This window comes from Caretta caretta, chromosome 12, assembly GCF_965140235.1.
Source record: "Caretta caretta isolate rCarCar2 chromosome 12, rCarCar1.hap1, whole genome shotgun sequence".
In the NCBI taxonomy this organism is placed as follows: domain Eukaryota; kingdom Metazoa; phylum Chordata; order Testudines; family Cheloniidae; genus Caretta; species Caretta caretta.
The window spans coordinates 43,723,672-43,736,439 of NC_134217.1; the positions used below are offsets into that span (position 1 = coordinate 43,723,672).

General features: G+C 47.1%; 1 protein-coding gene and 1 non-coding gene across 3 annotated transcripts in view; both read left to right on the forward strand.

The window, feature by feature from the left end:
* Positions 1 to 12,768, forward strand: part of AP1G1 (adaptor related protein complex 1 subunit gamma 1) — a 99,898-nt gene that overhangs the window by 72,402 nt on the left and 14,728 nt on the right. The window contains exons 12-18 of one of the 2 annotated variants that reach the window (XM_048816967.2): positions 3,538 to 3,678; positions 4,260 to 4,314; positions 7,606 to 7,728; positions 8,080 to 8,169; positions 8,753 to 8,880; positions 10,661 to 10,765; positions 12,580 to 12,721. In XM_048816967.2, coding sequence (XP_048672924.1) covers positions 3,538 to 3,678; positions 4,260 to 4,314; positions 7,606 to 7,728; positions 8,080 to 8,169; positions 8,753 to 8,880; positions 10,661 to 10,765; positions 12,580 to 12,721 — 784 coding nt within the window. The remainder of the gene's footprint in view (positions 1 to 3,537; positions 3,679 to 4,259; positions 4,315 to 7,605; positions 7,729 to 8,079; positions 8,170 to 8,752; positions 8,881 to 10,660; positions 10,766 to 12,579; positions 12,722 to 12,768) is intronic. The other variant, XM_048816968.2, reaches the window with a different exon arrangement.
* On the forward strand, positions 715 to 801 carry LOC125620935 (small nucleolar RNA SNORD71). Its single transcript, XR_007352360.1, has one exon. It is a non-coding gene; the product is annotated as a small nucleolar RNA SNORD71 (small nucleolar RNA).

Sequence of the window (12,768 nt, forward strand, 5' to 3'; positions counted from 1 at the left end):
TCAGCCCTTTGATCACATACTACTCTTACCTAAACTCGCTCCGGTTTGTCAGTATTGTTCCTGTAATGTGGTGTTCAGAACTCCGTGTGATATTCCATGTATCTTTGCACCAAAGCCAAAGAGAGAGGGGCCAATGTATCCTTGCTCGGTGATGACACATCTCTGCACGTGCAGCCCAAAATTTTATTGCCCTCATTGCTGTCCTGTCACATTGCAAACATATCTGTTTTGTTATCCCTGCAATCTGAGTCTCCTTCGACATCACGGCGTGTCAGGTTTCTCTCCCTACTGAAAATCTGTGTAATAGATTCAACTTTGACAAATAATCAGTTTTCATGTTTTTAGTCTCTCTGGACCTTTTATTTCTGTCCTTGCTCCTGTCATTAGCTCAATTGTTCTGAATGTTGCTATTCTGCAAATTGGATCTGCCCTTCTGTTAACATTTAACTTAATCTGTCTTTGTAATGGGTATTGTGCGCGCCAATCTTGTAATCAGTGAACCCCATTCTGAGGTATGATTGCATAAGGATTCAGCAGATCAACCTCTTTCTATTGTTGAGAGCCAGGGCCTGCATGAGAGGCTACAGATGGCTGTGGTGTGTCCGAGCCTCGTATGGCCCGCAGGTGTAGGGTGGGAGGTCCAAGTGTCATGCTCTGGAGCATGGTAAGAAATCAGTGGTATGCTAGTGCCCCGTAGAAGCTTCTACTCTCTTTGGTGCAGTTGGAGGATGAAGCTTTAGAGTGATCCATCGGCAGAGTGCCCTGTCACAATGCTGACACTCAAGCTGCTGACAACGCACGTCTGTCATTCTGGTAATCAGCTGACTTGGTGACAGAATCCCCAGGAGCACTAAAAGCAGATGTGTGTGGAAGCCAAGGGGGATGATAGCTTTTTTTTGTGCATTTGGTATTGGCTCTCTATTTAGGTGCATCCTTGTCTCCTTTAGCTATATTGTTGTGTATGTCTGTTCAGTGCAGTTCAAAGTGGGCTTGGCCCTTCCTTTCAGCTTGTCATCTGCCCACTAAATAAGCTCAAGCTTTGTGCTTGGGAGCTCCATAAAGGAAATAAATCTCTGAATATGGTCAAAGAAACAGCAGCTGTGTCCTGTGCTCAGTGCTCTGATGTATGGGGTTGTGAAGCACCAAAGCACTTCCTGTCTTGCTGCTATATTGATAAACTTCAACATGACACAAGATTAAAATTTAAACATGAAACACCAATGGCCTAGTAGGGTTAAGGACAATAAAAAGGAAATTTTAAAATATATCAGGAAAAAAGCAATCTAGCAATGGTATAGGTCCATTATTAGAGAGGGTGAAATTGTTAGTGATGTAGAAAAGGCAAAAGTGTTTTAATTTTTTTTATATAGGGAAGAAGCTAGATTACATAGAATTTACAGTGTTAAAGAAATACTTTATATTATGACAGTAACTAGGGAGATATTAAATGGTAGCGGCTAACGCTAAACTGTTTCAAATCTTCAGGACCAGATAACTTGCACTCAAGAGTATCAAGAGTAGGATGGGGAGCTCTCTGATCCATTGATATTGATATTTAACAAATCTTGGAATCCTGGGGAAATCCCAAGTAATTGGAAAAAAGCGAATGTGCTCGTACTTGAAAAGGGTCAGCAGGTAACTTCAATAACCACAGGCTGGTTGCCTGTGCCTCAGTCCCAGACAAACTCAGGAAAATGGTGATATTGAGCATAATCGGTGAAAAACTAAAGGATGGCAGCACAATTCAATGATTTTACTGAAAATAGGTCTCAGCAAATAAACTTTATCTCTTGAATACGCATTTGATTGACAGAGAGAGGTGACTTGACATAATACACTGAGACTTCAGTAAGAGATTTAACTTAGTCCTGCACAACAGTCTGATTTAAAATACTGAGCACTAAACAAAATGATTGTAGCACCTATTAAATGGATTTTAAAACTGGCCAAGTGATCTCCAAGATAACTGTAAGTGATGGTGTTTCCTCTTCAAGAAGTCTGTCTGTGGCCTCGTGATATTCAGTATCTCTGTTGATCTGAAAGAGAAAATAAAATCATTGCTGATTGATTGCAGGTGACAGATTAGTGAAATGGTAAATGGTCGATAGCTCAGTTATATAGAATAATATGTATTGCTTGGGAAAAATAAGCTGGGCTCAAGTGAACAATGTGTGTTTTAATATAGCCAAATACAAGGTAATACATCTGGGAACCAACAATTTAGGTCACACTTACGGTATGGCGGCCTGTATTCTGGAAAGCAGTGACTCTGAAAAGGACGTAAGGGTCATTGTGGAAACCAGCTGAACATGAGCACTCAGTGCAGTGCTGTGGCTGAGGGCTAATGCAATCCTTGGGCCTGTCAACAGGGGAACACTGAATAGAAGGTATAACCATTGTGTAAAACATTCATGAAACCATAACTGGAAAATCGTGTCCAGTTCTGGTGTCCACAGTTCAAAAAGGTTGTTGACTAACTGGAAGGGGTTCAGAGAAGAACTACAATGATTTGCGGTCTGGAAAATCTGTTTTACAGTGAGAGTAAAGGAGTTCCATCTATTTAGTGTATGCAAGAGAAGGTAAGAGGTGACTTGATCACTGTGTACAAGTACCTACACGGGGAAAAGATTTGTGATCGTAGAGGGCTCCCTAATCTAGCAGACACAGACAGAATGAGACCCAATGGTTGGAAACTAAAGCTAAACAAATTCAGACTAGAAATAAGGCACCCGTTTTTAACAGTGAGGGTGATTAACCAGTGAAATAGCTTACCGCGGATGTGGTGGATTCTCCATCCCTTGAAGTCTTTCAGATTGGATTTCTAGCTCAACCAGACCCTTTGGATTTGATGGAGTGAGGTTTTCTGTTCTGTGCTATGTGGGCAGTTAGACTAGTGGGTCTCAAACTTTTGTACTGGTGATCCCTTTCACACTGCAAGCCTCTGAGTGAGGACCCCCCTACCTTATAAATTAAACACTTTTTTATATATTGAACACCATTATAAATGCTGGAGGGAAAGCACAGTTTGGGGTGGAGGCTGACAGCTCACGACCCCCCATGTAATAACCTCACGACCCCCTGAGGAGTCCCCACCCCCAGTTTGAGAACCTATGAGTTAGACTAATGATCATCGTATCCTTCTGGCCTTCATCTATACAGTTGTAGTCTCTCACGGCCTGGGGTTGCTTTCACTGTTATGTCAGTCTAATTCTGCAAGGCAGTGACCAATAGCTGGAGGTTCAGAAATTCTCAGATGGACACTTGCTGCTGAAAGGTGTTCTGTTCTTTAGGATAGTTAGAGGCTTCTATAAAAATGCTGGAGAACTTCCCTTTTCCCCCTCTTTTCAGTTGTTTTTTGTTCTCTGGTGCTTAATATCTGCTGGTGAATGGAAAAGTAGCGTTAATCAAGATTGCTGCTCCTTTCCTTACTGAAATGTGAGAATGCAGGAAATGGAGAGATTTGGGCAGGTGGGAAACATGTCCCTGTATTTGTCATTTGATGGAGATAGCTTATTATCTCGCTCTCTCTTGTTCCAGGCGTGCAATGGAGCTGAGCTTTGCATTAGTTAATGGGAACAACATCCGTGGAATGATGAAGGAACTGCTGTATTTCCTGGATTCCTGTGAGCCAGAGTTCAAGGCAGATTGTGCCTCTGGAATATTTCTTGCAGCAGAGAAGTAAGGGCTCAATTAAAGTTCACATTAATCCCCTGTTGGTCCTGGGAACTTTGTGGCTGGGCATTTGTGTGTCTCTCTCTGCCACACCAGAGCTAATGAGGCTGGGGGACATTGTTGGTCATTTCTTCCCCTCCACTCTGCAAATCAGCGGTGGTGGCATGCCTACAAACAGTGCCTTCCATAAAATGATAAGCACTTAATTACTGATTACATTGTTAAACAAATCCAGTGTGCTTACTCCTTCTGCTATGTGGAATGGATGCCGTGTTCAGTCTCATTTCCATTAAATTGTGAAACAAGATGATCTTATTACTACTGTGACTTTATAATTGGAAGACTAGCTCTACTGTCCTGTACTGCAGAGTATCACTTTATTCTGTAGTAAAGCTAGTAGTTTAATGGTGACATATTGAAAAAGTGAATCCATATACTATTTCCCAGCAAATGTGAGATGGCCTCCTAGTGAGCGATGGATCAGGAGGTGAGGGAAGAGGAAGCTTTCACAATCCTACCTGATTTTCTACTGGTGGTAAATGCCAGAACTAATCACTCCTCTGACTTTTTCTTCATTATCTTCTCAGATATGCCCCTTCCAAGCGCTGGCACATAGACACAATTATGCGAGTCCTAACAACGGTAAGTGGTGCATATCCTGAGAACCTATTAACAGCTTTCTGTAACTTCATGCAGTGGCTAGTCCTGCATCAGTTTAGAACCATCAGCCACTCTGCACTATAGTTGTATTGACTGCAGGCCCTTGGATGCTAATACAGAGCCCTGTGTGTGTAGGAGCCTGGGACAATTAGGGTGTTTCCTGAAAGGAGAATGGGAAAGGATTATTTTGTCGTCATCCCCCGTTCGTGTGTCGTCCGTCCCCCGCCCCCCCCCTGCCCCCCCAAATCATTTCAGAATAGAATGTGCAAGAAGCCACTATGAAATGATGTCCTAATATTTAATACTTCAATGGCAGTAGCACCTAGGGGCTTCGGGAAGGGTTAGGGCCACTTTGTGCTGCGTGCAGTACAAGTAAATATGGAAATACAGGCTCTTTACCATAACCCAAGAAGCCAAGTGACATATGAAGGGTGAGAGGAAAGGGGTAAAATCAAATACATCTTTTTGAGATGGATACTCCTGCCATTTTTATGTAATTAATTATACACACAGTGCCAGCTAACCCAGCTACCTTTGGACCTAATTATCATTTATTGACTGACCACTTGATAACAATCACTGCTGAGGTGGGACTAGAGGAAGGCCTTGCAGATGAGATCAGGGAGGGCATGCCATGTGTAAAGGGCAGCATGGAAGAAAGCATGGAGGAGTTTGTGTGAGAAGCTGACAAATGGGTGCTATAATTTAACGTTTGAGACAACAGTCTTCTCACAAAATGCCTGAGAAACTGGGGCTGTGGTCTCCAGTTTGATTCCTGTCCTGAGTGTCTTCGTGTGGAAACGAGTAGCTTCCTTTGTTGAGACTGAGACTTGATTTCCATTCGAAGGCTAACTTCCACTGAGAACTGCCTTGGTAGTAAGAGGGGAGCTTCTAGCAAACAGTTGCCCTGGGGATTGCACAAGCTCCCTCACACAGTGCCCTGACTGAGGCCTGCTGAGGCATGTCTGCACTGCAGCTAGTGGCAGGCCTCCCAGACCAGGAAGACAGACACATGCTTGCTCTGCTCAAGCTCGCACGATAACGTCGTGGCACAGGCGGTGACATGGGCTCGTCACCCCAGTACAGACTCTGGGTTGTACTTGGGTGGCTAGCCCAAGCTACCGCCCACATTGCAGCGTCCACACTGACTGTTTCTAGTACGCTATCTAGCTAGCTTGAGCAGAGCTAGTGCATCTGTCTAGTCGCACTGGGAAGCACCCTCTCAGCTGCCATCCAGATGTACCCATCGGCCTCAGTCCCTTCTGGTCTCTTTTAGCTGTGTGTGTTGGGGTCCATCACTCTGTGCCTGCAGCTCTTAGTTTTCTTTTTGGCCAGACTTTATTCTGCTCACTGTTAATGCCAAGGGTTAGCTTAGTTGGTGTCATTAGGCTGCATGTAATTTTCCCTTTGTTTCTGTGATCTTGCACGGTTTTGACTTGGCCAGCCTTTTGGCTTTGTTCTTGATGTCATGGTCCACTGTACAAGAGATGCAATTCAAGTAGTATACCTCCTTCCTCCAAGATGCCAAAGTCAAATGACATGTTTGCTGCCTCATCTGTGTTGTGGGGAGAGGTTATTCCCTGGCTCTTTGTTCAGTGTTCCTGGCCCCTAGCCAAAGGGTCTGTAAAGATAGATAAGCAGGCAAGTCCCCTGGCCTGTCCTTCATCAGAATAGACTCCGGCTGTGAGCAAGAGAACAAATAGAACCGCCTTCTGCATCCAGGAATTTTTGTGTCTTCAATGAAGCCTTTCTTGGCACCGGAGAATGTGACACTGCTGCCTTCTGTGCTCTGTTCTTTGGAACCGAAATCCAAGGTACTCTGCATATTTGCATCTTCAGTGCTGAGGTCCACGCAAGGAGCAGAAGCCAGTGGTGCCATCATCCTTTCAGACCTGTCTGAGGGCTCAGAGAGATGCTTCTTTGGTGGAGGCATCTGTTCCTTTTTCCGCTGTCTTAATGCGGAAAAGGCAAAAGAGCCATGGTCCTGGGATCTCAAGTAAAGGAACATCTGTATAAGCTCTAAGCGAATGGAAGACCGTGGTGCTGAGTGATGCTGTGAAAGAATTTCTATCTTGGAGAGAACTTTTTGTGTGGATTCAAAATAAATAAAATAAAATGGCATTGGTGCTTGTGCAGCAGGGCCAACAGGAGAAGTTGTCGGGCCAACTTCTCTCCTCATTCCATCCTCTGCTTCTCCCTGAAGAAATGGAGTCCTAATCCATGCAAATGCGTAACAGAAAATCAGTCACTACCTCCAAAGAGCTCTGTCTGGATTTGCCAAGACACGACGGGGGATGAAGTAGACATAGTAGGATGGGGGCAGGACAAACCTGTGGTGTATTTGGCACATTTTTGGTAGTAAGCAGCAGCCTTTGCTTACGCCTGCCTAGCTATTCATGTACTGAGTGATGCAGATGGCAACGACTTATTTTCTTCCTGGTTCCTGTGGGGAAGCTTTTAATTTGATTACTTTTTAGTTTGTGTTGTGATAGCCTTCATTTTGACAGAGAAACCAGAGGGCCTCTGCAACTTATATTTTTCTGGATCATCAGGATGTAGTTTGTTATATAGAGGGGTTGGGGAGAAGCTAAATAATGACGGTCTCCTACTATTACCTGACGGTGTGTGTTCACCATCAGCCATAGGATATGTCTACACAGCATGTTCACTGAGGCATGTGGGGTATGCGTAACTATGCACTGCAGTGAAAAGCAGGCTGCGTCCATGCTGCGGTGTGTAGGTACAGGTGGCAGTTAAATGCTGTGGCGAGGGGATGCACTGAGGAAAGGCTCTGATGGGGGAGGCTGTGGGAAGGGCTGCTGTAACTCCCTGCGCTGGGGAAGCGCTTCAGCAGCAGGGAGGCAGTGGGACACTACGTTGCTATTTTTAGCCATGTTGGCAGGAGAGGCGCTTCTTGGGCGTGTAGTGAGATGTGTAGGGTATGAACCCTAAGGTTCTGGTTTGTCTTTACTGTACTTGCCTAAGCAGCGCCTTGCCATCTACACTCTTCTTTATACCATTGCCAGTGGGTTGTGCAGCATATGTACTCCACATGCTGCTGTAAGGAGTGTGCAGTGTAGACAAACCCATAGAGCATCTCTTTAGGATGTTGCAAAGCAGTTTTTAACTCCTAGCAGATTCTTTAAAGTACCCTTTGAGTCTGCCCTGAGCTGGCTTGCGTTTCACTGGTGGATGGAGTATGCTGGAAGAGGGTGTGACAGTGAAACCAAATAAGCCTCCTTATGTTTCTTGGAAATATGACTTCTCTTTCAGGCAGGAAGTTATGTTCGAGATGATGCTGTCCCCAACTTGATCCAGCTGATAACAAATAGCATGGAGATGCATGCCTATACTGTACAGAGACTCTACAAAGCCATCCTTGGTGACTACTCCCAGGTAGATGTCCAGCTCAGGTTTCGCAGCGACCCCTAGTGTCCCTGTTAGTGAGCCAGCATGAGTGACTTGCTTCCAAAGGAAGCCCAAGGCTCAGTAATGTCCATTGAAAATCCCCCATAGGCTAGTCCTCTGGCCAGTGAGGACAGGAGTGGTCCTAATTATACCTGTTCTCTTGGTGATATGTACTGCCCTTTTGGACCATACCAGACACCCCCCCAGGAAGCCTCTTGGTGCACTGGCCAAGCCTGCTGTGTGCCATAATGAGCTGGATTGGATGCTCCTGAGCCTGAGCTTTGTCTGTTATGCAGAGAGCTGTTTGTCCCCAACATGTCTAACTTTCTCTTCTGACAGCAGCCCCTAGTGCAGGTGGCCTCTTGGTGTATGGGAGAATATGGAGACCTCTTGATATCTGGTCAGTGTGAAGAGGAGGAGCCAGTTCAGGTAGAGCTCTGGGAAAGGGGAAAGCAGAGCAGTTGTGAGTGTTCTGGAGGGGCGTCGGAGTAGTGTGGTGCTGAGCATGTGGGAGTGGGGGGATGCTCTTGCTTGAGTTAGCACTGGTGGACATGATGCTGCTGGGCCGGAGAGTAATTGCCCTGTGGTAGGATGGAGATGGGCTGTGGCATGTGTATTGTCAACTCTGGGAAGCTCCTGGCATTGATGTCGAGTTGGAGGGGTTGAGAGCTAATCTGGCTGGGTGTTCTGGCCAAGCAGGGTCTGCGCATTGCACTGCTAATGCTACTTCTCCTTGGTGTATGGGGAAAATGCGATTTATAAATATATCAAATTTATGGATTTTAATTTTTAAATGGATTTCTCAGTGCCAATCCAGTGCTCTGCATGGCTGTCCCAGAAATGGAACACAAACAAAGGGGTTGGACCGCCCATAAATATACCCGCCAGCCCATATCCTCCTCGGTGATGTAGGAGCAGAGGGAAACAGTGGTTTGGGAGTGTGTCCAGGAGGTTGTGCAGCAGAACCCATCTCTTTTCTCGGACACTAACCTGCTGTGCTTGCTTTGCTCAGGTAACGGAAGAGGAAGTACTCGATATTTTAGAAAGTGTCCTGATATCAAACATGTCTGCATCCGTTACACGAGGTTACGCTCTCACTGCCATCATGAAGCTTTCCACGAGGTTCACCTGCACTGTCAAGTGAGTCTCCCTTGGGTGCTCGCACTGCATGGGGAGGGCGTGCTGGTGAAGGCCAGCAGGACATGCATGTGGCAGGCAGGAGGGCACAAGCTGCAGTGGGGCCAGAGGGAGGGTTTCTGTGATGTAGCTTCTGCCTTCATGGACCATAAGGGGTTTTCCTGTTGCGTAGACTCTGTGATCCTGCCTTGCATACATGTATGAAGAGTGTTGTGTGGCTTTGTATTTGTCGTACTCTCCCTGTTCGTTATGGTCTGTGCTCTGTGTGGAGACGGTGTGACTTCACTCGAAAATACTCTGTTGCGGAAGTGAATCCTCATTTATGTATATAGTTTCCCTTTTGAATTCCCTCTGTCCATAATTCAAAGGGAATGAGCAGCCATGTTGCTTGCAGGTGGCTTGTCTAGCACTGTTGGGCCCGCTGCTGGCACTGGGGATCTGATACGCCCTGTAGTGTTCCAGCAAAGTGTCAGACAGCATAGCATCATGGGCCCTACCAAATTCACAGCCATAGGATTTTAAAAATTGTGAATTTCATGATTTCAGCTATTTAAATCTGAAATTTCACGGAATTGTAATCGTAGGGGTCCTGACCCATAAAAGAGGTGTGAGGGGGTTGCAAGGTTATTGTGGGGGGGTTGCGGTTCTGCTACCCTTACTTCTGTGCTGCTGCTGGTGGCAGTGTAGCTTTCAGAGCTGGGCAGCGGGAGAGCGGCGGCTGCTGGCTGGCCGGCCACCGCCAGCGCAGAAATAAGGATGGCCTGGGATGGTGTTGCCACCCTTACTTCTGCGCTGCTGCCTGCAGAGCTGGGCCCTCAGTCAGCAGCTGCCACTCTCCAGCCACCAGCTCTGAAGGCAGCAGGGCACAAGTAAGGGTGCAATACCGCAACCTCCCTAAAATAACCTTGTGACCCTCCGCAACTCCCTTTTGGGTCAGACCCCGCAATGTGAGAAACACTGGTCTCCCCCATGAAATCTGTATATTGTAAGGTAAAAGCATGAGCAGTGGGTGGAGCCCCCCTTTGGGGAGATAAGCCCCCCTTTGGGGAGGTTACCCCCGGCTCCGCCCTTTTCGCCTTGGTGAACGTACCCCCTCTCCCCAGCATCTGAAGCCCCAAAACCCCCTACTCCCCCCTTGGTTGGAGGATCCCTGGGCTGGCTGAAGCCCTGAGGGTCCCCCCGCCCAGAGGAGTCCTGGGCCATCTGCAGCTGTGCTGTGCCTCCCCTCCCCAAACCGCCTGAGGAAAAGCATCTCTGGCCCGGAAGAAGCTTTTGATATGCCCCACGCAGGTTCCAGGGCAGCTGAGGAGGCAGTATTTGCTACTCAGCTTCCTGGGTTCATCAGTAATCTCCCTGGACTCCAGGGAAGCTGAATAGCACATATCACCTCCTCATCTGCCCCAGAACCTGCATGGGACAATAAATCAGAAACTTCCCCCCAAAGCCCTGCAACTGAGGGTTTGCTGGCTGTGGCAGTGGCAAGGGAGCCAGAGCCTCCCCAGGCCTATTATACCCACCGCCCGTGGGGAAAGCTCACAAAAGACCAAATTTCACGGGTGGGGGAAGGGGGGACACCAGATTTCATGGTCTGAGAATTTTTCATGGCCGTGAATTTGGTAGGGCCCTAATAATGGGCCTGCATAGTTGCCAAGGTAGTAAATTAGAAACAACACTGTCCCTATTGGGTTACAGGCCAGTTACATGGACACTTGCTGGAGAATTCTGAGCTCATGTCTGGGGAACATTGCCCTTGCTCAGTGTTTATTGGTTTCTTGCCCCTCAGCCGCATTAAGAAGGTTGTGTCCATCTATGGCAGCAGCATTGATGTGGAGCTCCAGCAGAGGGCAGTGGAGTACAATGCACTTTTCAAGAAGTATGATCACATGAGGTGAGTACAAGAAAGATTTAAGGTGAGAAGGTGACCTCCTGCATAACTTGGGCCAGAGAACGTCGCCCAGGGATTCTGCATCAAGACCACAGCCTGTGCTTGAGCTAGAAGCATATCGTCTAGAAAGACGCCAGCCTTGGTTTAAGGACATCAAGTGCTGGCGAACCCACTATCTACCTTGGGAAGCTTTCAATGATTAATGACCCTCACTGTTAAAATGTGCATCTTATTTCCAGATTGAACTTTGCTGACATCAACTTCCAGCTGTCTGCTTGTTATGCCTTTGTCTGCTAGATTAGCATCCCTGTACGGTCTGATGTAGTCTTCCCATGTGAGTCTCTTTTTAGACTGGTTTCAGAGTAGCAGCCGTGTTAATCTGTATCCACAAAAAGAAAAGGAGGACTTGTGGCACCTTAGAGACTAACAAATTTATTTGAGCATAAGCTTTTGTGAGCTACAGCCCACTTCACAGGCAGTCCCCACCCCACAAGAAATACCCAGACAAGGTCTGTCCTCCTCCTCCCCAGACTTGGGTACAAAGGAAAGATAATGGGAGTCCAGTGACAACACTGGGAGACAGCCAGTTCCATATGCTGGCCAGGGCCTCCAGAACCAGTTCCTCAGCATCCTAGAGCTGGGCTTCTGAGGACTACATTTTAATAGCTTGTCTTGTCCGTGCCTCCTCCATTCACAATTTCATGGAACCCAGCTCCCTTCCCATTGGTGATGCCATAACATCTCTGTGGCAATTACAGTAACGGCTTTCATGATAAGGTCACAGGAGGAAAGCTTCTTCTAATAGAATTTAGTTGCTGGAAACATGATGGAGCCAGCATCAGATGATCACCCAGCTCCTTGCAAATGCACGCAGGGGCACTGCAGAAGACAGTTTAGAAAGCGTTGCCTTAGAGCAAAAAGAACCATGAACTTTGATTGTGTAGCCTTGTGAGAAAGGGTTTGAAGTGCTGGGGTGGTGAGTGTATTGGCCTTCGTTACACCGGAGTGATTCTGGGGTTGATGGTTTTCACTCCTGAAGATTTTAATAATGGCTGAGAGTGCACAGTCACGGGGCTCAGGTTCCTTGGCAATGTGACATTTTTCATTTTCTACCCCTCAGAGGCACATAGGCAATTTAATAGTCTGTTCACCATCCTGCGCAGTGTCTGTGGGGTGTCCCCCAAGTAGTTCATATCAAGGGGTGGCTCTCATCTTCCATCTCTTTGACTTTGGTAGCATGTCCTGCATCCCATCTTTTGTCCCATCCACCCCTTCTACACACACAATCTCTCTGTGCTCAGACTGTTACCTAGTAGCTCTCCTGAAAGACTGGAACCCGGGTAAGTTTGCTGCGTGGGTGCTTGCCTTCCCCATTCCATCACCATGCCTTGTGCTGGATAAACATGCCTGTCAGGAAAACGCAGTCAGTTGCTCTAACTCAGCTGCATCTGCAGTAGAGCAGGGATGTCTTCTGTGAGCACCCACTCCATGCCGCAGTGTGCTTAGGTCTTCTCCCCCTGAGTCTTGGGCTTCCCTATCCTAGCTCTGCAATGGGACCTGTCCCATGTAGGTGCAGGGCAGGGCTCTGTATTGCCTATAAAGACAATACCTGTCAATAACCAGGTTTATGCTGGTGACGGAGTGGCCCCAGTCTTTAATCAGCTCAAGCTCAGTTGTGTGATCCCAGAGTTCAGTTCTTCTCATAGAGCTAAAGCAAAAGGCCGGGCACCCTCTTCACATCATCCTTACCATCTCAAGTACTTTGGATTGGGATCAGGGTAGATGGCCCAGAGTGTAACCATGTCAGCTTCTTTCAGGTCAGCCCTACTTGAGAGAATGCCAGTTATGGAAAAGGTGACCACAAATGGCCCCACTGAGATTGTACAGACCAATGGAGAGACAGAGCCAGCAGTGCTGGAAACCAAACCTCCCCCCTCTGGGCTGCAGCCCACCAGCCAGGTAATGGAAGGTGCTCTCTTCAACTGGTGTAACTCTCCCACTGTCCT